The sequence below is a fragment of the Herpailurus yagouaroundi genome, unplaced genomic scaffold (assembly GCF_014898765.1).
Source record: "Herpailurus yagouaroundi ecotype Mexico unplaced genomic scaffold, PumYag 160, whole genome shotgun sequence".
Classification (NCBI taxonomy): Eukaryota; Metazoa; Chordata; class Mammalia; order Carnivora; family Felidae; genus Herpailurus; species Herpailurus yagouaroundi.
In genome coordinates, this window is record NW_024412401.1 from 40,257,133 (window position 1) to 40,281,169 (window position 24,037).

The 24,037-nt window shown below is 42.1% G+C and overlaps 1 protein-coding gene across 5 annotated transcripts in view; it reads right to left on the minus strand.

Annotated features, from left to right (window-relative positions):
- The window catches only part of ASTN2 (astrotactin 2), an 882,793-nt gene that overhangs the window by 513,574 nt on the left and 345,182 nt on the right, over positions 1–24,037 (minus strand). For all 5 annotated transcript variants that reach the window (XM_040482114.1, XM_040482112.1, XM_040482113.1 and 2 more), the window contains one exon: positions 11,769–11,915. In XM_040482114.1, coding sequence (XP_040338048.1) covers positions 11,769–11,915 — 147 coding nt within the window. The remainder of the gene's footprint in view (positions 1–11,768; positions 11,916–24,037) is intronic.

The window sequence follows — 24,037 nt, forward strand, 5'->3', positions numbered from 1 at the left end:
TGGGATGCTCTGGATGCTATCTGTTCCTGCCACACCTTTTCCTAGGGTGTCCTCCTTGTCTGGGACATTGTCCTTCTTGTCCTCACTCCATCCTGGATCTCCGACAGAGCAAACATTCTCACTCCCAATCCTGCCCACCCAGCTCCTCCCAATGGGACAAATCCTCTCACTCCCTAAGGCTTTACCCAGATCTGGCCAGTGGAAAATACTCCAAGTTTCCCTGGCAACCTCGCTCACTCTTGTCTACACGCCCTACATGGTTCTGATTATGCTTTGCCTTTTGTAGTCTTTTGCTTTATAGCTATCCTGTCACTTTAAATAACAGGCGTGAGCCCTTTGAAGATATGATTTGCATTTACTGAGCACCTGTTATGGGATATTTTCATATCCCTCTTGATTTAATCACCTTCACCTTACAAAATAGAGGCTAAGAGCTTTACTTTTATAGACGGTGGAATTGCTGGCTCAGAGAAGTGAGGTGACTCATCTAAGACCCATAGTTAGTAAGTAGAGAGATACAGCACTGAACCTGTGGTTTTCTGATTCTATATCTCACGTGCTTTCCTGTCTCACCCTCCTTTAGCACTGACTGTGTCTGAGTTTGTCCTAGAGTGTGAGTTTTACCCTGTACGGGCATTCAGCAAGGGCCAGCTGAAAGTCTAAATGTGTGGATTCACCAATAAAGCCCAAATGGGAATTAGAGTTAAAGCAGAAGAGGGAATGCACAGAAAGTTCAGGAGTGGTTCAGGCTCTGGGGATTATTCAAGCTGCAGGTAAGATGCCCGAGCCTTTAGCAAAGGTTCAGAAAGTTTCCAACAGCTGCCCCCAAACCAGGACGGTGCAGCTGCAGATATATTTGGCTTAGATAATCCAGAGGGGTAGCTGAGGAGGAAAGCCAAACAGCAAGGCTCTGCTGGGCACTAGGGACCAGAGGGAGAAAGTGCAGAGAGGCAGGAGGGATGTGCAGGATTTAATTATTCTTCCCATCTCATCATCTCCCCTCTGAATATGATGCATTCTCTCCCTCCCATACTGTTGTTGGCATCCGAGATGTTCAAGGTCCCCTGGCAGCTGAAGCTTCGAACTGGAGATGGGAGGCATCTTTCCCACCATGGCCCGGATCCCCACCACTTCTTTTTTCTTTCCAGCAGCCTTGGGAGCCCACAGTCCCTGCCCAAGCTTGGCTGTGATCCTTCTAAGCTTTCTTCAAATGGCAACTTGTGGGCTGTGAAAGGTTTGCTCAGCTGCCTTTGCTTCGAAGATCCTTGCTCAAGGGGGCTGGCTGGCCACAGAAAGGCCTGGCCAGATAAGACTCAGAAGAGATGCGGATGCTAATGGGATGGAGGCATAAAGACTCCAGAGGCCATGTACCCAATGGGATGAATAAAGGGCAACTTTGCAGTCAAATGCTCTACTCCTGAGTTATATCCCCTCTAAAGGGGAATATTTCTCATTCTACTTTTAGAAAGTTATGGCAGGGAGGAATTTTAGGTACCATCTTGTTCCCTTCCCAGATTGTACCAGGAAGAAACTGGCCCGGAGAAGTCGTGGTAGAGCCACAGCCCAAATGCAGTCATCTAATTTTATGTCTACCATGTTCTACAGCCACAAATAATTTTGCTCACCCCCTTCCTGCCTCTATGGCATTGAAGTGCTCACATAAACTTCATGGGCTTTAATTTCCCTTAAATTTAAAGTGAGGATAATGTCTGGATCTACTTCATGAGACATTAGAATGAAAGCAGGTAACCCTTTTCAAGGCACTTAGCAGTGTTCTGTAAACATTGCCAATTATTAATGTTGGTGTTAGCTCATCATTGGAATACTTGACCAGCAGGGTCTACATGTATGCACTGACAAGTGCCCATGCCCCTCTAGGAAGCATGGCATCACCCATCAGCCACCTTCATGTAAACATCAATGGCTCTGAGATCCAGCTCAGGCGGCACCCCTCAAGATATCCTCCTCTTAGTACCATTCCCCATCTCCAGCTTGGGGTACTTAGCTGCCCTTCTTTTCTATCCCCACAGCATCCAGCACAACTCTCTCTCTAGGAGAGGTCAGAGAGTGTGTCTTATTCATGTCTCCACCCCTGACATCTACACATGCCATGGAGAAGAGGATGTGCGATATTTGTTAACCAAAGGAAGGAAAGGAAGGCAGAAGAGGGGGGAGAAAACAGGAATTATGTATGAATAAGAAAGTGGTGTTGATAATGAATTTTTAACTATTTAATTTCTTCCTTCTGGCCAAGCTAAGCCTCCCCAAAATTGTACCTTCTACTGATGTGGCCATACCCACTGGGCTCTTTCCAACTCCTTTACTGTCCTCATAAGTAATAAAGTTATGAACAGACAGAAATGGGAAAGCACCACATTCTCATAATCAGACCTATTCTCATAGTTGGCCAAGAGATCCCACATATATCAGCCCATTGACACTCATTTGGGGTAGGGAGTATTAACACTGCTTTTGGGGGTGGCTGGGTGGCTCAGTCGGTTAACATCCAACTGTTGGTATCAGCTCAGGTCATGATCTCATGGTTTGTGAATTTGAGCCCCCACACTGGGCTCCCCACTGACAATGCAGAGCCTGCTTGGAATTCCATCTCCCTCTCTCTCTCTCTCTCTCTCTCTGTCTCTGCCCTTCCCCTGCTCAGTCTCTCTGTCTCTCTCAAAATAAATAAATACATTCTAAAAACTATTAAAAAAAAAACAAAACATTGCTTTTGGATGAGGAAACAGAGGCTCAGGTCAAAAAAAAAAAAAAAAAAACTGGAAAGCAGAGTAGCTAGGTGTAGAACTCACATCTCCTGGGTCATAGATCAATGCACTTAACCACTGCACCATGTTATCTTCTCTCTCCCAGCACTGTACCACTGCCTCACCCCTACACCACTGTGCAAACACCAAGTCAATAAGGAGGGAACATCGCACTATAATCCCAAGCTCCCTCTCATCAGAGCTCCCGTCCATCACTCTCTCCTCCCTGCTGAAAAGTCAAAGTGGTCTTCTGCTCACAATAGCAGAATAGAATTATTAATGAGAAGAAATTACATTTCCCTACCCCTTTCGACCGTCCTCTGCCCCCCATTCCTAGGAACGTATTTTTGGACTCAATGTGCTATCAAAACACAGAAATTAGTCTCTAATTTTGGACGTCAAACTCAGTTATCCCTTTTGTTAGGAAAGGAAATTAATAACAATTCATCCTGGTCAGGAGCCAAGCTAACATCTTAGCACAGAGTGTCATTAAAAATCCCAACCCAACTGGCTGTTGTGATATCTTTAAAAGCTTCAACATGTTCAGCCGCTTAGAGTGGTTTTCCAGAGTTTATTCTCCCTCAAGCCCCTTGTCACTTTTAACCTGGGGATCAGCTACTATTTAAGGAAGAAATAGCTTGAAGCATTTTTTTTCCTTCCATGGTTTTGTAGACTTAGGCTTTTCTAATAAAGAGGTTTGAGGGGGAAAAAAGCAGATTCTACTCTAGGGGGTATCCACCGCCCCAAGCAACAGCTCCAGGCCATTGCTGAGTGAGTTGCCCATTAAGTACCAGAAGAGGAAGAAGGGAAAGAAGTTTTCACAGTTTATAATTATATTACCAGTTTCATTACAGATCTCATTTTAATTCTGACTGAAACCTAGCCTTGCCTTCTCCCTGCACTCTCTCATGTATAGTTATTAAATCTGGGTTGGAGTTCAACCTATTCTTCCTGATTTCAGCATATTAATATGGTTTATTGGTATTTCATTGCCACCTCCCCCTTCTCTGCCCCCCCCCGGGTGTTCTGAATCTCAGCTCAATTTATATTTTCCCCTCTTCCTGGGCTTCTGGATAAAGCTGGTTTCATTTTGGTGCTGGGGGGAGAAATGTGATTTTGATTGGAGTTTCTTATCTTTGGGGATGGGAGGAAAAACTGTGGGGAGTGAAGTCAATCACAAGAGAGGCAAACTCAGATTTTGTGCACCGTCATTCCCCCGGATGTATCTTCTTAGGTTATCTAGGTTCACCTGCCTGCCCCACCTCCCTTCATTTCACAGACACAATTTATTATATGTCTGCTGAAGCCTCTGTTAGACCTCACAGTAGGGTAGGACATGAATAAGCTGTGGCCTTTGACCTTGAGGAAATTTAAGTCTAGCTAGTGAAATCACTTCATTTTTTTGGTTTTCTTTCTTTCTTTCACTCATTCATTCATTCATTCAATGAATGCTGTTCGGTTGCACAAACTCTGATTTAGACACTGTCCTAGGTGCTGAATATAATGAGCAAAACAAATAAAATCTTTAGCCTCATGGAGCTTACAACTTAGTGGGAGAGACCAACATGAACTAGATAATATATAATTACCAACTTAAATAATTGGAATAAAGGAATAGAGCAGGGGTTGTGGAGAATAATTACTAAGGGACCTAAAAGAGGCAGGGATATGAAAAGAGGAAGTCAATCACTTTAGGGTAAATAAATTTGTCCAGAAGAAACTGGGGAGGTAGGGAAAATGTTTTCCAGGCAGTGGGAACAACTTGTGCAAAGGTCCTGAGGTAGGAGGCAGCTAAGGTTATTTAAGGAACCCACATAAAGACAGTGGAGTAAGTTGAGGCTGAATGGAGAGGTAGGTAGGGACCTGATCTTGCAGGAACTTAAGAGCCATGTTAAGAAGTTCAGTCTTTACAATTATAGTAAGAGGTACTTGAACAGGTTTTATGAGAAAATGCAGTATGCTGAGATTGCTGATTTTAAAATATCAACTCTGTTTGTATTGTCGAAAACAGACTGGAGAGGAGTCAGATTTAACTCAGGAGGCCAGTTCTTAGGACTATGGCAGTTGTTCCAATGACACATCCATAACAATAACAGTGATGGGAGGTAGGCTGTGGGGTTATTAAAAAGGCAGAAATATAGTTCTATCTAGTTTTCAAGGAAGGGGGTTTTGATACACAGGGTTTTCTGGAGGAAGGAGAAAATTAAGTTAGGCCATGGAGATGGGTAGAGTCGCAGTATATGGAAACTAGGAAGGGCACTTCTGGTGGAGAGAAACACTTAAGCAAATGTACATAGGAAGACACAAGGCAAAATAGCCTATCTGTCATAACAGCATCAAATGTGTGCAAAGTAGTGAAGGGCAAACAAGGCGGAGACCCTGCTATGGAGAACTTTCATCCCTGAACATGTTCTATGGCACTCAAAGGTCTGAAATTAGCACTGAACATTTTAAAACCAAGCCCCAGATGGTGCCACAGAGCAGAAGGTCCAAGGAACTCCTCTCTTTATACAGGTTTCTTTGCAGTTTGTGACTAAGCAGCCACCTTCAGTGTGGTGTAATTTTTCCTTCCTTAAGTTGAAAATACTCCTCCCATGTATTCAAATCACTGCAAACTAGCTCTGGAGCTGGTTATAACCTCATTCTTCATTAAAGGCACAAAGCCATATAAGATTAGCTCACTCTCGGGGTGCCTGGGTGGCGCAGTCGGTTAAGCGTCCGACTTCAGCCAGGTCACGATCTCGTGCTCCGTGAGTTCGAGCCCCGCGTCAGGCTCTGGGCTGATGGCTCAGAGCCTGGAGCCTGTTTCCGATTCTGTGTCTCCCTCTCTCTCTGCCCCTCCCCTGTTCATGCTCTGTCTCTCTCTGTCCCAAAAATAAATAAATGTTGAAAAAAAAATTAAAAAAAAAAAAGATTAGCTCACTCTCTTGGGTTGAAAGACATGAAGTAGGGGTGGAAGCAAATATAGATTGAGATTCATCATATATAATTTTTGTTTTCAAAAGCAGCTACACGTGGCATATTAATGAGCTAGGCCATCCTAATGATAAACATTTCCACTTCAGGTTTTCACAGGCTGGTAAGGAACCCTCAGACCCCAAATTCTTCAGTCATAGAAAACAAAGGGGATTTGAAATATCACCTAGTCTAACCCAAAGGTGAGGCCAACAACTTAACATATAAATATTTTAATTATTTATCTTAACATATAAATATTTTAGCATGAATATTTTGATGTGATGAACATATCAACACAAAACTACTGTGTGTGCATATGTGTGTGTGTGTGTGTTTAGTCAGGGAAAGTATTCAAGAGACACTCCCTAGCTTTCACTCATTCCTGAGTTTCATTCCATTCCTGGGCTAAGGCAAAGAGTGGGTGCCACCCAAGAATGAGGTTGTGAAGAATAAACAAACATAATTTGGAAGTCCTAAAAAATTAAGTGTTTTAAAAATTTATATTCTGATAAAATGGCTCTGAATCAAAATACCATGTACCCAAGTCAAACCCATTTCTTCCCTTTTCTTCTATGGCTTCATAGAAATGTGGTCATCTATTCTTAGGAAATTTCCTATGATGGGGAACTCCTTACCTTGCAATGACCCCCTTCCAGTATTAAACAAAAGTGATAACAACTACTAACATTTATACGATTTACTGAGCCATTACTAGATCTCTGGTACTGAGCTAAAAGCTTTATGAGCATTATTTCATTTATTCTGCACAATAACTCTATGGGATAAGTACTGCTATTATCCCCACTTTATAGATAATGAAGCTGAAGCTCAGAAAGTGAAGACATTTTCAGATGAAGGATCAATTTTACTTCATCACTGACCACCTCATCACCCATCTAACTCTAATTTTTCTTCCTGGGGACTCCCAAGTCTGTCCCCTTTCAAAACCAATAATAATGACCATGGTTATATTTGTCAAAGAGTGGGGCATGGAAGGACCTCGGACCAGGGGTTCAGGTACATTTGGGCTCTCATATGTTGCTTCACTTCTGTGTGTTAATCTGGCTAAATCACTTAACATCTCTGCATTTACATCCATGTATGCAAATGAAGATGCTAAATGCTGCCTCACAGTTCTGCTATGAGACTGGAATGAGTAAATAACTCCATGAAAATGTTTGAACACTGCCATATTTATAACAGACTTACTCAATAATATTGGGTTCACTTTTTGTTTAGATTCCTTCAATTATTCTTACAGAATGATTCCTTCAGTCATTAGGTATCCACAGTGTTTTTCCAGTCTCTCAACTGTGAAGCCTCTCCTTTGGACAACTTCCAATATATCACTCACCTTCTCAAAGCACCAGAACAGAACAGACTATAAGAGAGAACTCTAGGTGTACTGTTATTTGTCTACACTAGAGTGGAGCCATGTCACTCACTTAATCTAAACAACTTACTCCTTTAAAAGTTGCCTCTTTGGGGCACCTGGGTGGCTCAGTCAGGTAAGTATACAACTTTGGCTCAGGTCATGATCTTGTAGTTCATGAGTTTGAGCCCCACATCAGGCTCTCTGCTGTCAGCATGGAGCCCACTTTGGATCCTCTGCCCCTGGTCTCTCTCTGCCCCTCCCCCGCTCTCTTTCTCACTGTCCTCTCAAAAATAAATAAACATAAAAAATTAAGAGTTGCCTCTTCTATTAGCTTGCTGTAGTGTCAGAATATTGGGTAAATATACCCTGACTTACACTGGGAGCCTCAAGAGATGCACAAACCAACATCTCAAATAAGATAAGCTTTTAAAATTAACTTGTAACCATTCATCCACAATGCTAACCTACATGACAATCTGGATGAAGTCTGGACCCATGTACATTATCAGGTCTGTGTTGTTATAAAACTCATAGTCGCCATTTACATTGCATTCAGTGCTATGGACAATCACTGGAGCTACAGCATGAGGCAGCTCCATTAATATGACATTGACACAGTAAAAGATGGAAGAAACCAAAGCCCTTTATCAGGAGTCCCTGTGGTTCCAAGGAGTTATTACATTATTATATGTTATTATAAAAGTAACATTTACAGAGATATTAATGCAACTCTCAAACTTCTGTTAATTGATCACACAGAGTTCATATTAAGAATATTAGTATATAGGCTCCACCCCTAGAGACTGTGATTCACTAGTTCTAAGACTCATCAGCCCAAATGACCAAAATGCTTATAACTAACAGGCCACAGCTGAAAAAACAGCTAGATTCAAGGAGTTTGGACAAAATCTAATTTATCTCTTCACTGTGTACTTAGTAGGGCAAAAAGCCTCTAGTGGCCTTGAGAAGACCCAGACAAAGAAAGGGGTGATATTTGCCAAGAGTTTGGATGAGGGCTATTGCTCTTGCCAGTTAGGATATGGAAAAGTGCCACGTTGTGCTGGCCTTTACCTATAACGGGCAGTAAGTATCAAGTACAACGATACCATAACACAACTGCAGAATACTTTTCTTTTTGAAGACCCGCCCCATTACTCAACCCCACGCCCCAACGTCAGCACCACGGACAGCTCAACACATATGGCTGGATGAGTGCTCTCCCTAAGGGCTGACAAGTTGGCAGCTTAAGGTTTATGGGAAAGGTAAGAAAACTGAGAGCTGTCTTAGCCACTTAGCCATGGTCCTTGAGTGGCTTTGTCTCAGTGGAGTCCTTCCCACTCGATGGGGGCTGCTTTCATCCTGATAGGCTTTATTGTGTGTGACGTTGTTTATAACTTAGACAGTGGCCTTTTAAGGTAGGGGCATATATATATGATTGAATTGTACGCTTGCATTCTGTTTTCTTTACTGTATGTATGTCATATATCGATGAATTTACAAATATTAATGCCAACTGATAATAAAGGTTCAGGAAAATAGACATCATCATCACTTACCCTCTTGCCTCCCTACACAACACTCCTGCATCTCCAGAAATCAGAGCTAGAGACCTCACTAGTCGAATTCATATAAATTATTCTTGGTTAGGCCCTGCTCCACCCCCACAGAAAACCAGATTCCACTCTTTTTCAAGTCCTAGTTTTCTTATCTGTCAGATGGGGATAATAAAGATCACTTTGAAGAGCTGTTGGGGGAATGGGATGTGCAATCCATATAGATTATCCACCCACAGGAGGCACTGGGATCATGCTGGGAAAGGTCTGCTTGCCTAGAACTGGACAGCCATCGACCTGACTGTAAGTATTCACTGCTCTAAGAATTCCTGTTCAACCCCAGAAGTACCATAATAGATTGGTACTGTTTGATTCTATCAGAATCTATTAGAATAGAAGAATCCCATTTATTAGTTTCTTATGCCTTCTTGTCCTGCCATGTACCAGCTTCTCATGTCTCTTCCTTTATGGATCATTTTAAGAATAAGAGTAGCAAGCTATGGAGATTTTTCGAGCAATCATCATGTTTTAGATATTTTATAGGTATTTTATATACATTATGTCATTCAATCTTTTCAAAATAATCTCCATTTTACAGATGAGAAAAATTGAGACATAGGGAGCTTAACTGATTCTCCTATATTTCATAGCAACTAAACAAGAAAACGGAGATATTAACCTAAACATATTCATTTCAAAGGGTACATTCCTAACCAAGACAATGCAGCATGTAGGGGAAGGGGGTTCCATTATACCTTGAGACTGAGATCCTTTTGGGCTAGGTCCTCTATCATTGCCTACTATGTTTGTACCATCGCATCCCTAGGATTTGTAAACTCCATTGTCATTGTCAATTAGCCTTGATCTGTAAGCATTTTCTGCCTTAGTTTTCCTTGATTCAGTCTCCCCTTTCTTCTTAGAGATCTAATATAACAGTCCATAGGGCCATGCATAAGTCTGCTTTAATTCAGGTTTCATGCATTCATTCATCACATATTTACTGAGCATCCACCATGGACCAGGTATTGTGCTAATCATCAGGAATACAAGATCTCTCCCAGAAGACACAACTCCTGCCCCCAAAGAGATTCCAGTCTACAGGCAGAAACAGACAACTCTACAGGAAGTTGTAAAGTTTTAAGTTTATGACAGAGGTCAGAATAAGGACCACTGAGAAAGGGCACCTGTTATCTCACCACATTTTTCTCTGTCCTTCCAAGCCATCACAACACTTTTCGAGTTTTCTTGGGCGATCCCTTGATTTTGCAATTTCACAACTACGTGTTCTCTGAAAATCTGATAAATGTGGAATTGTAGGCTTCACAATAATCCAATGAGATAGGTATTATTATCATACCATTTTATAGATGCAGACTGAGGCCCTGAGAGGTAAGTCATTCACTTGGCTATAGAAATGGCAGATAACAGAACAACTATTTGAATTCATGTTTGTATTATTTTATAGCCTCTGCTCTTAGCCTCTAAACTATTTACCATGACCTTGAGAAGGTTACTTAGACTCCTTAGGAGCTCAATGTCTACAAGCATGAAAATAAATATTCAAAACTCGAATGTTGCTAAGGCCTATCATTCTACAGTTAAAGTGTAGGGACTGGTAACACTAAAAGTTAAGATCACATGCCTCAAATGGTGGCCAAAACTTGCCCTATTGGTTTTTCCAAACTCATTGTTTATTACTCTTAGTCTTTCATCCCCACCCAGGTTCCGGCAATTCTTCCCATCCCAATCTCCATGAACCTATACGACCTAGATGCTTCTGTACATTTGCTTCCTTCTGCTTCCCTCTGCTATCCTTTTGCTATCTTGCACTCAAAGTTGCACCTGTCATATGTACACATATGATTTGATAGAATTGAATAAAAAATGTTATGTTTAGGACCGAAAGCCAACTGCATGTATATAAAGTAAGAAATACTGAACTTCATTGTAGTTCAGGTGAAAAACAAGTAGAGGCTAGTTTACATGGTGAAGTGGGAGCCATCACAGGATGCATTAATAGAAGTCTGAGTGTTTCAGAGAAAGGAGGTAATCATTCCACTTTGGACAAAACATATGGAAGGGATTGGTGCTAGATCTGAACATGAACTTAAAAGGTAAAGATAAAATTGAATTATATTGAGATAAGGCTGACAACTATTGAGTAAGGATCTCAAAAATATTCAATACAGATCCAATTGCAAAAATATTTTTTTAAAAATAATAGGACCAATATGGTGTTGGAAGTCAGAAGGGTGGTTACCTCTGGGAAGGCATTAACTGGGAGTGAACATAAGGAAGCTGGGAATGTATTATGGTTTGATCTGGATGGACTCTTACGTAAAAATTTAACCTGCATACTTAATATATCTTCTTTATTATATTTATGATAACCTTCATACACTTAAAAATAGTAATGCCAAGAACTTGGACAAGCAATTGAGGAAATAGGTGCCATCGCATCCTACTGGAGCATGTAAACTGGAACGTCTTTCTGGAGGACACTTTAACAATAGCTATCAAGAACCTTAATCAGTTTCTTGGGCCATGCTTTTTTTGCAAATGATTACAAAGACTACAGTGTCTCATTAATTCAAATTAATTGCGTGAAGAGTAAACGGTAGGATATAACATACTTGTAAAGTACATCTACACGAAATGAGATAAGAGTATTCTCCAGGACATTCAGGAAATTCCAACGAAGCTCATATGATCTTCTCGGTCATATTTTTTAATTAGCAAATAGTATTTGGGGAGGGGATATTTTTAGTTAGGAATAGGATTCGCAAGCATAATAAGAAGCAGGAGTTTCTCTGAAGTAGCTCAGTCTCCCTGCACTCACATTTGAATTCTTCCTTAATTTAACAAATCTTATCCTTGCCCATGGCCAAAAAAAAAAAAAAAAGCAAAAAAAAAGCATTCTGTAGTTCCATTCAAATAATCCAGGATTCTAAATAATAAGGGCTTCCTCCAAGGCCTTTGGAATGTTTTGTGTTTTGTGGTTTTTTTTTTTTTTTTTGGTAATCTAATTGTGAACTTGAGCTATGCATGGAGGACATTTGACCAGACAGGGGTGCAAGGTGACGAGCAGGTAATGGGGCATCTTTTATGCTTGGTTCTTACCGTCTGCAATGAAGTGCTCAGGCACATGCAGAGTCACTTTCACGGTGAGTGGACAGGACATCTGACTGCCACACACCATGGCCAGGATGCAGGAGCTCACAGCAATCAATGTCAAGGCCGTCTTATTCACTGGGCTTTTCAGCAAACCTAATAACAAAAATACAACACAAAGATACATAAATCCAGGAGGTGATAAAATAGGGATAGCATGGAATTTGGGAATCCTGTTATTTTCCAAATGGGAAGCTGGAAAAAGAAACCATATTTTCCAACATCTGTGTTTGCAAAGACATCTCAGTGGCCTTTGTTGGGTCTCAACTTAACTCTCTGCAAAATGGGCTTATCATCCCCTTTGGTACAGATGAAAGAAACGAGCTTCCTGAAAACTGTGGTAATTCCCTCTCCTCCCCTCTCAATTAGGCTGGTCGTTTTTGGTAATTATTAAAAAATATTAAACTCTCTACTAGTTTTAGGAGCAAGTAGGAAGAAGTGAGAAGTGTTGAATTTGCAGAGCCCAGTGGAATGAACATGGGCTTTACAGTCTGACAACCGTGGGTTCAAATCTGGGCTTTAGCCCTCAGTGGCTGTGTGACCTGTTTCATTCTCTGAACCTCAGTTTTCTTACACATCTGAGGAGAGTAGTAAGAAACAGCTCACAGGTTGTTGTGATGATTATGTGGCATAGTGTAGACACAATGTCTATCATCTAACAGGGTCTCACAGACTGTTAGAAGCTCTTCAGTTCACATTAGTGTTGCAGGCATTTACTGAGCACCTACTATGGAGATACATACAGAGCAGCGCGAGAAGAGTTTTTGCTCTCTGGGAGCTTACAGGCTAGGGGGCTTATCCCCAGCTAATTAGACTCCAAGGCAAGTTGTGTTAAGGAACTAGCAGAGAGGGTGCAAGATGTGAAGGGGAGATTTGCCTGAGAAAATTAAAGGCAATTTAATAGATGCAATAGAATGAATAGATTGGATTTGCATGGCCAGCAAAGCACTGGGCCAGCAGAGCAATTCTGTTGTCTGTCTCCTAAGCCCCCACTGTGTCTCATTCTTTAGGTCTTGCTACTGACAACTACTTTAAAGGTTTTGATAACATTTTTAGAACAATGGGTCCCAAATTTCTATCACCCACTAGGCTCTTTTGAGCAAACCTTTATTCCCAAGTCTCCTAGACATCTCCCTAAAGTAGTCCCAGGGGCATGACATAAATGTGTTCAAAAGTGAACACATTATCTTCTCCTTAAAGCTCCCTCCTCTTCCTGATCCTTCTTATTCTCCTCCTCCTGTTCTTCCTTCTCCTCCTCCTGAGCTCCCCAACTTATTGAAAATACCATCATTTAAACTGGCAAGAAACTTAGACATCCTTCATGCTTGTCTTCTTCCTTTACAGCATCTGCACAGCCATGCAGTTCTATTTATTCTTTTTTTTAAAAGTTTATTTATTTATTTTAAGATGGGGGGGGGGGGAAGCACAGAGAGGGAGGGAGAGAGAGAATCCCAAGCAGGCTCTGCACTGTCAGCATGGATCTCGATGTGGGGCTTGATCTCACAAACCACGGGATCATGACTTGAGCCAAAATCAAGAGTCCGAGCTTAACCAACTGAGCCACCCAGGTGCCCCTTTATTCTATGTCCTTATCATTTTCACCTGTTTCCCCACATCTCTTCTGTTCTCTGCTTATGAAATGAGGGAGGTTTGGGCACATCTTCCCATCTCATTCCCTGCTGGAACCCCTTGAGACTGTTTTACACCTCTGGGCACAGGATGCCTTCCATTCTCATTAGCCTGGCATTCGAGGCCTTTCATGGTGGGTCTCTGCACTCACACCTCCTGTTGCCCTCCCCTACCTGACAGAGGTATGGGCAGGGCTGCATAACTGCAGTGCCACCACAGTCAACACTTCATCACGCTAATATCATAGGTGTTATTTTTTTTTAAATTTTTTTAATATTTATTTTTGAGACACACACACACACACACACACACACACACACACACACACACACAGAGTGCAAGTGGGGGAGGGGCAGAGAGAGAGGGAAACATGGAATCCGAAGCAGGCTCCAGGCTCCGAGCTGTAAGCACAGATCCTCACATGGGTATTGAACCCACAAACCATGAGATCATGACCTGTGCCCAAGTCGGACACTTAACCGACTGAGCCACCCAGGCGCCCTGACAGATGTTATTTCTTTTGCATAGAACCCCACTTGTTACCTTATCCTTCATCACTCATTGAGATTAATCACAAATGTAAATTCCTCTCCCTCTAGGCAAACAAACAGCCTACGTTTGTTGTGTTTCTCAAAATATCTCACTCCAACATTAGATTCTAGTAACTGGATGGTAAGCTCAGGTGCCATATCCTTTGCCTACCATCCTTTGATCCCAATGCCTAGCACAGTGTCTGGGATGTGGTAGAATCTCAGCAAATACATCCCAACTTCCAGGGATGATAGTAACATGTTAGTAAGCAGATAAGGTGCTGACCAGTCGAAAAGCAGGCCAACCATAAGCCAGCTGCATTGCTAGACTGGTGGATCCTAATGGAATAAGAGCCCCTATGGACAGCTTTTGGATTTTTTTTTGTATGTCTATCTATTTTTTTTCTTAATAAACAGTGAGCTTCTTGAAGGAAGGCACCCCATCTTCACCATCTTTACATCTCTCATGCTAAACTTACTTCCTGGAACCTGTAAGTTCTTTGATTTAAGGATAGCATCCTTATCTTTATTGCTAGTCCTAGTACAAGGCATAACTTTTGGTAGAGACTATTCATCTATTTGCTGTATTTGTTGGATATATGTTGATGGAATGGCAAGTAAGATTTAAAAAGCTGCTTCTGGTGTCAGGTGGATGGGAAGTCCCTAAGCCTAAAATGACCACTGGAAGAAAAGGAACAAATTTTCTCTCTTCCTGGGAGCCACAAAAAAGCTGTTTCAAACTCTAAACTATACAGTTTAGTACCTAAATAACATAAGCTAGCTAGCATCCAAGTTTTGTACTAGAAAGGGTATGGACTAGGAGTCAGTGCTTTGTGTAAGTCTTTCCTTAAAAAGTCAACATGTTACCCCAAGTCTAGATATTTAACAACCTCCCCTCCTTCCCCCGCAAAGAACACTTAGCAGCAGCACTGAGTTTCCACTCTAGATTGTGTAGAGTCTGTTCTCAGGGGACGAACATGTAAGGATGAGTCCAGCATGAACACATTCTTGGGAAGGGGAACCGGAGAGTGAGATAAGGAAGGTACATGTTCCTGGCATTGGGGAAGCAGATGCCCTGGATGGACAACAGCATCCTGTGGGTCTCTGAGAAGGCACCTCCCAGACTTGCCTCCATATGGCAGCAGAAATGGAGATGACCAAGACTTTCTTTTTGCTAATCAACCAACTATGAAATGCTGTCCAGCCCTCGCTGGGCTGATTTCTGGTTGGGAGATGAGGACTTATAGGCAGGTGTGGGATTGCTTGTACTAGCTCTCTGGACTCACACCGGGATAACTGCTTCCCCTAGGTCTTTTAAACCTTCACAGTAATCCACAATCTTTAGGAGTCAGTGGGGAGGGGACTGAAGGTATATTGTTAGCTTATTGCCTCTCAGTTTTATCATCTGGAAAATAGGAAGAAGACGACACATTCTTTGAGAGTGTTGTGAGACCTAATGAGACAGCACATGTTAAATGCCTACCACAGTTTTTGGCACATGGTAGGCCCTCGCAGATGATCATTTCCAAGCCAGGTATCAGTATTTATCTAATCATTGATAGCAGAAACCAGTACTCATTTACTTCTTTATCCAACACATTGACAGAACATATTATGAACTGAATTATTCTTTAGAAACCAAAGACAGAAACGGTGGATATAGTGGGGGAGAGTCCTAAGAAGAGGGAGGGAGTGGAGGGGAGAATGTGAATGAACAGTGTCCTGGGGAAGCCATTTATTCAGCGAATGCCTGAATCGCTACAGCTGCCTCTGAAGTCCAGGAAGAAGAAAGCACACAGGTCAAGTCTGCACTTGGGCCAGATGCCTGTGGAGCTGCCCGTGGGGCTTGGGGAGTTTCCATGGCAACTGAATCTGGCAGAAACTTCACAGTGGAACTCAAACAGAGGTGACTTCTTAAGAGTTCCCGGCCCAACGAGCTGATCATTAGCATTTAGCTCTGAGTAAGAGCTGTAGACATTGGCAAGGTAGAAACTATCTTTCCCATAAAAACCACATCCTTCTCATCCAGGCCCTGTATTGCATCACAGGAAGCCAAGACAGGGAGGAGAAACTCCCTTTACAGAGTGTTTACTATGATTCAGGCACTACGCCTAGCACTCACATCTATCCGACCATTCACCCATCCAACCAGTTTTTACTGAGCATCACCTCTTTCTCCATATTGTTCTAGGCAAAGAGGGAATAACAATGAACGCAAGGCAACCAATGTCCTTGAAGCTTACATTTTGGTGAAGCAAATTCACCTCATTTAATCCTTATAACCAACTGCTACTATCATCCCCATTTTACACATAGACAGAAGGAGAGAACAACCAAATGACTTTCTAAGGTCACTCAACTTGCACATGGCAGAGGCAAGATTAGAACCAGCACTTTCCAACCTTTCCCCCACATCATGCCACCTTCCACTTCACCACAGAATAAAGGTCCCACCAAGGCATCATGTAGTTGCAGAAAGAGCATGACCTCTAAAGCTAGACCTGCTTGTGTTCAAATCCTGGCTTCACCACTAAGTCTCCATGTGACACTTGCCAGTGGGTCTAACCCTAAAAGGACAAAATATTTCCATCTGAAAAATGGAGGAGTGCTCTTCTTTCAGAGCTAATATGAGGACAAAACAGAACTCCATGCAACTGGAAAAAAATCAATAAATGACAGCTTCAGATCAATAACTGATAGCTCCAGATCATAACAGGAGCATCGCCAAATGTCCAGGGTCACGGGTATTCTTGTTTCACATTCCAGTTCGCAGTGCCCTCCCCATCACTTGCAAGAGAGAGCACTGTGCTGTAGGAATAGAATTACACCAGGGTGTATCGATTGTTGGAACTGGAGAAAGTTTAATAATCTAATTTCCCTTTCGTTTCCCCTCCCTCTTACCACTCAACTCCTCTCATGGCAGCAGAGAATGGCATAAAATGCATTGCTTGAGAAATTCGACCGGAAATAACTCGGCATTGTTGATCCACACGCTGCCTATAATTTGGGGTTTGATTGATTCTCAGTTTGGAGATGCCAGGTTGAGAGAAGAAAATCAAATTTAAGTTAAATTTGGAATTGAATCAATCACATTTTTACAATGAAGAAAATAGATCTAACCCCATCAGACCACTGTGTGCAGAAAACTTAAAGCTGCTATACTTCCATTGAATCCTTCCTCCCGATATCTCTGGGGGACAAAAAACTAGGTCCCAAGCTGAGAAATCATTTCTTCCTTTAAATGGCATGTGGGGTTGGGGTGAGGGACAGGGACTTGAAGATCCCAGGACATTAGGGCGGAGGAGGGCAATTGGTAGAAAAATCACTTAGAATAGGATGAAGAGGCTGGGTTTTGGAGACTTAAATCCAGACTCTTCCATTTAATAGCTATCTAACTTGTGGCAAGTTGCCTACACTCCCAGAGCCTCAGTGTTCTAATCTATGAAATGGCAGTCATAACCCATAACTGGTGGAAAAGCTGTTTAGGTTAAATGTGAGATCATCATTGTAACATTAAACACATGTACTTTAGGGGCGCCTGGGTGGCGCAGTCGGTTAAGCGTCCGACTTCAGCCAGGTCACGATCTCACAGTCTGTGAGTTCGAGCCCCGCGTCAGGCTCTGGGCTGATGGCTCGGAGCCTGGAGCCTGTTTCCGATTCTGTGTCTCCCTCTCTCTCTGCCCCTCCCCCGTTCATGCTCTGTCTCTGTCTGTCCCATAAATAAAAACGTTGAAAAATTAAAAAAAAAAAAAACACATGTACTTTATCTTTCCTTTCATCTCAAGTCTTCAAATTCCCACTGCCTACAGATCTCAACAGGACATGTGGCTCTTTGGCTTACACTGTAATTCTGGCCTTTATATTTAGCTGCTGGCCTTCCTGCACAAGTCACCTACCTCCTCTAAGCCTCAATGTCTTTACCTGAGAAGCTGTTCATTCAATAAGTAGTTATTTAATGTGCATCTACTATGTGCCAGACCTCACCTTTTGTGCCCTCCTATTATTTCCAGCGTCTGTGTGTCTGAATATATATTAGGTGTTCAATAAACGTCTATTTACTGAATGAGTGAATGAATGAATGAATGAATGCCTAACTATCATTCTCCATTCTACCAAGAGATGTCAGTACTGGACTACTGTTACTGGTTCCTTTCTAGTCAAATGTATGCATTCATTCTCTTTGGCAATGATTGGTCCCCTGTCCCCCACCACCACCTTCCAGCTAGAGATCATATGAAAAGCCCTTGATAGGCTGCTAAACCTCGCGCATATCAGGGTGGCCCCTGCAGATGGCTGGTGTTCCCCACTAACTTCAATGAATGCCTCTTGGGATTCCTGCCGCACCTGAGCTCCAGCACCTCTGTGCTTCTTTGTGTGTTTCTGGAAACGAAAATTGGGACACACTGTCTGACAAGTACAAGAGTCACGATGGAGACAGGAGGAAAGAATATTGATAAGTGTGACTTTCTGAGAATTCTACATAAGGTGGCCCCCTATCCTCAGCCTTACTCGTGGCTGGAGTGTATACATAATACTTTAGTACGATGTGTCAATATGGGGCATTCTACTCCTCCCATTCACCCCCACTTTGCCCACCTGGGGTTAATTCTCTCCTCATCTCCTTCCCTCTGTCTTTGCCATGAACTAGTTTCTTATGTTCTCTGGCTCTTTGACCGTGGCACTCTCAAATACACGGCATCCTTGAAACCATCTCTAGTTTTCCCAATCTCCCATCTTTCGTAGGGTTTTCCTTTGTAGGATCTGTGCCAGCGTTCATCCTGCCTATTCATATTTCCAGAGACAGCAACCTCAACATCTCCAAAGGAGCAATTCTCCTCTCAGACAGATGTACTCAACAGCCCTGGACTCTGACTCTACAAGCCAGCTTCTGCTGCCCAGGGAAAAATGATGCGCTTAATACGTCCTCTTCAGGAGGAGCTAGTTAGTTAGTTAATGGTGGCAGCTGGCTTGTCGTGAGCCTTCCTTCCTCCAAATCAAGTAATGCTAGCATTACTTTATTTATCTAAAATCCTATTTTGAATCTTATTATTATTATACTTTGTATAGATTTTCTTCTTTACAATGACTTCCCTAGCAGAGAATATCACCATCACCACCACAGCCGCCATCATCATCTTCATCATCATCATCATCATCATCATCACAAATATTTATGAAAACATTTATGCACCCAACAATTAACTAAACATTCTCACATAGTATCTAACTTAGTCTTCACAGAAGCTTCACGAGGTGCTGTCTATCATCATCCATATTTTGCACATGAGGAAGCAAAGGGCACCACTTACCAAGGGCCATGTAGCTCAAAGTTTATAGGGCTGAAATGAAAAACCATTTGACCTCGGAGTCCGAGTTCTTAGCCATTACCCTCTATAACTTCTCTATCAACATGCCAGATATGGTATGAACAGTGAATACTCAACTCTGTCAAGCTGCTTACAGACCTCAGCTTTTCCTAGAGCCCTGCAGTGACGATGGGTTGACACAGAGCGGTCTCATCATCCCACCTGATGATGACCACAGGTCTTCAAGGGAACCTCTCCACATCACCACACGGGACTTTATAAGGAGAGCAGATGGTGACAGGGGCAGGATAGATGGCTCTTTCTCTTCCTTTCTGACCTCCAGAAAATACTACATGGCCTCAGTTAGTGCAGTGTGCTATTGTGAGGCCACTGGGGAACACATTTGGCTGAGTAAAGCTTGGATTGTGGCACCCTGTTGAAGATAAAGCCACTGGTGACAGACACAGAATGGGTCTAGAGACAACTGGCTCTTAGGATTTCTCAATGGCAGCTGCAGATGGCTGGCCTTGGTATGAATGTAACTTTAAGGGGATGACGGTGGAGATGGTAACAATCGTGTTGGTGACAAAGATCACACAGATGGTGCCATGTTTTTTTCACTTTTTATGAATTCACAAATTATTCCCAACTATCCTGTTCACTTTTCAACAAAATTCCACGTAATCAGCATTGGTATTATCTCCAGTATACAAGTGCGGAGTCCAACACTTAATGGTGAACTCAAGCTTAGACATGAGAGGAATAACTGGGCCTGGAAGTCACATCTCCTGACCCACAGCCTAGTACCTTTTCACAACACTATACCCAGGTCTCATTGGCGAGGTGTGAAGGCAGGATGAGAATCCCTGCTCTCATCTATGGACCTACTGACTACACAAGTGCACCTAAATGTCCCAACGAGCCACAGCTGTTATTTCTCACCAAACAAAATGTATCTTGAAAACAAAATTTCCATTTTCAAGAAATTCTGGGACATGTTGCATTCTATATTCACCTCCTAAAGTACTAGAGTTATGTACATTTATATATCTGGTATTAGGGCACCTGGGTGGCTCAGTCAGCTTGCTCTCTGTCTCTCTCTCTCAAAAATAATAAACATTAAAAAATTATATATCTGGTATTAAAATCTCTGGAAAGGCCTGCACTGAATTCTCTTTAGCAGAATTTAACCTGATGTTCCCCAAAAGTAATAATATATTACAGAGCCATTATTCTATGAAACAAAGTAGGAAAAATGAGCTACTTTAAAAATGTATACAGAAGTTGCTATTAATTATATCAGCAGATCCCAATAATTAACTGTTGCCCTATGCCAGGCACTGTATTAAAGATTCTATTTACATTTGCCTATAGACTTCTCAATAGCCTTGCAAGGCAGAGATTACCGCCTCTATCTAAAGATGGGAAAACCAAGACTTAACCATTAGGAAGTGATAGAGAAAAATTTCCTGGTCAGTCTTGTCTGACTCCAATGTCTATATGCTTTTGGCTCCTAAGCCATTAAAAGAAAATAGAGTTTTAGGGGCACCTGGGTAGCTCAGTCGGCAAGGCATCTGACTTTGGCTCAGGTCATGATCTCATGGTTCATGGGTTTGAGCCCCGCATGGGGCTCTGAGTTGACAGCTCAGAGCCTGGAGCCTGCTTCATATTCTGTGTGTCCCTCTCTCTCTCTGCCCCTCCCCACTCATGCTCTGTCTCTCTCTCTCTCTCTCTCTTTTTCAAAAATAAATAAACATTAAGAAAAAAGAATAGAGGGGCGCCTGGGTGGCTCATTGGGTAAGCATCCGACTCTGTTTCAGCTCAGGTCACAATCTCATGCGGTGCCGGCTTGATATTCTCTCCCTCCCTCCCTCCCTCTCTCTCTCCCTCCCTCCCTCCCCTTCCCTCGCTCACACTCTCTCTCAAAATAAATAAAAATTTAAAAATTTAAAGAAAAAAAAGGAAAAAGAATGGAGTTTTACAGTAACCCAAAAAGATATCTGCACCCCCATGTCGACAGAAGCATTATTTATTACAGCTGAGACACGGAAACAAGCTAACTGTTGATCAGCAGATGTATGTATGCATATATATATATATATATATATACACACACACACACACATATATATGCATATATATACATATATGTATACATATGTATATGATGAAATATAATTTAGCCATAAAAAATGAGAAAATCCTGCCATTAGTGACAATATAGATGAGTCTTGAAGGCATAATGCTAAGTGAAATAAGTCAGAGAAAGACTAATGCTGTATGATCTTATTTATATGTGGAATCCAAAAAGGAGCAAAAAGGAAATAAACTCATGGAGAAGAGATCACCTATGTGGTCCCCAGAGGCAGAGGGTGGGGAGATGGGGGAATAGGAGGAATGGGGTCAAAATGCACAAACTTGCAGTTATAAGATAAATAAGTACTAGGGGTGTGATAAATAACATGGCGACTATAGCTAACACTGCTGTATGGCATATAGGAAAGTTACCTAAGAGAGGAAATCCTAAGGGTTCTCGTCACAATGAAAACGATTTTTTTTTCTTCTTTCTTTTTCTTTTCACTGTACTTATTTGAGATGATGGATGCTGACTCTATTTATTAGCATAATCATTTCACAAAATATGTAAGTCAAACCAATATGCACCACACACCTTAAACTTTTACACAGTGACAGATGTCAATTGTATCTCAACTGGAGGGAAAAAAAAAACTTGTTTACAGAAAACAGAACTTCAGAGTCACAGAAAACTATGTGCAAAGAAGGAAAAGAGGCAGGTACAAGGGCCAGTTTGAAAGGTTAAAGACTATTCAACTGGTATTAGCCTGACGGAATGCATTAGGGAGGGGGGAAAGAGATACTGTACTCAGTCCGTGAAACTGCAGTGTGCAGAGAGAAATCGTGGTGACAGTTCAAAGAGCTAAAGTTCTAGAAAGGTTCACAAATAAATGGGAATGAAGGAAGGAAAGGTGGAGCTTGGTTTTCAGAGCCACAGGTGATCATCAGCTGGTACTGATTCACAAAATAAAAATGCTATTTTTTAAACACTGGTGCTTGACCTCTGTGTTCACCTTCCTAGACTGTGGGCTGTTTAGCAGCACCACCACATGCAGCCCACACCCCTCATGGAAGGGGAGACTGGCAGAGAAGAGCTGGGGACCAAGTGTTGGGGGCAGAGGGACAGAGCAAAGAGCAGCCACATGTTTCCATGGCTACCAAGGAAGATCGGGACCAATCGTCTCCCATTTCCATGGAAGGCACATTTTTAGCTGCTCTTTCTTGGAGCTTGCCAAAGAAGTCAACACTCAGTTCTCTAAGAAGATGCCACTGGATGTCTGTCCAAGGCTTGTGAAAGTAGGAGTACAGAAACTATGTTTATTCGGGGCACCTGGGTGGCGCAGTCAGTTAAGCGTCCGACTTCAGCCGGGTCACGATCTCGCATTCCGTGAGTTCGAGCCCCGTGTCAGGCTCTGGGCTGATGGCTCAGAGCCTGGAGCCTGTTTCCGATTCTGTGTCTCCCTCTCTCTCTGCCCCTCCCCCGTTCATGCTCTGTCTCTCTCTGTCCCAAAAATAAATAAACGTTGAAAAAAAAATTAAAAAAAAAAAAAAGAAACTAAGGCTGAGAATTAGTAAGGGCAGAGAGAGAATATAAACCAATCTATTGACCTCCTAATTCAATGTTTCTTCCATCATATCACACTACGTCTAAAGGAAGGGGGTTCCATCAAATCTCTGTGCTCCTTCTTCCTCACAACTTTGTCTGGATTCTCAGACTACACTTGAGAAATAATGGGAAACGAGGCTTTGTCCAAACCTTCCACTGCACTTCTCTTTGTACCTTTCCTTGTGACAGGCCACATGCATTCCCTACAGCCATGTGTTGCTCTTCCTGCTTTTATCAACATGTCTAAGGCAGATCTACTTTTTGGAAAATATTTTTATTTGCGTTAAAGTAATCTCTATGCCCAACGTGTGGCTCAAACTCACAACTCTGAGATCAAGAGTTCCATGCTCTTCTTACTACACCAGCCAAGTGCAACAAAAGGCAGACCTACTTTTTAAGGCCAGAGAACCCCCATCTCCTGGAAGTCTTCCCTAACTCACAGAAACTCCATACCTCTCTGGACTCCTGTCACAAGTATCACCTGTTCTAATATGAGTCACAGAATCTCAGATTTACAGAGAACTTAAAAAGAGCTTGACCCTAACAAATTATACCATACAAGTAGTTCCCTACAATGCCCTGTCCCATGGTCATCCAACCTGTGTTTGAACATCACCTACACTGAAAGCTTGTTAGGTAAAAAGAAAACCAATTTCATTGGTGATGGTGATGATGATGATGATGGTGATGATGGTGATGATGGTGATGTTCTTTTATTTTTAGAGCAGTTACTATGACATCTTGTGCTAAATATTTTAGATATTACCTTATTTGATCAATCATCAATTTTCTTTAGTGCATTTTTCAAATAAGGAAACTTGAGTCTAGCCCAAGGCTAGAAGGCTATTGAGAAGCAAAGCCAGGATTCTAATCCAGATCTAGACCCAAAGCCTTAACAATGTATCACAAAGTCTTCCTTCACTGTTGACCTTCTGTATGAAAACTATGTCAATAAGAAATAAAAATCTACTCCTAGAGCCAAAACCAGCTAGACATATTCTTGTCCTCAACATTCCATAGTCTTGTTTCCATTCCTCCTCTCTCAGGCAGACCTTTGTGTTTGAAGTTGGA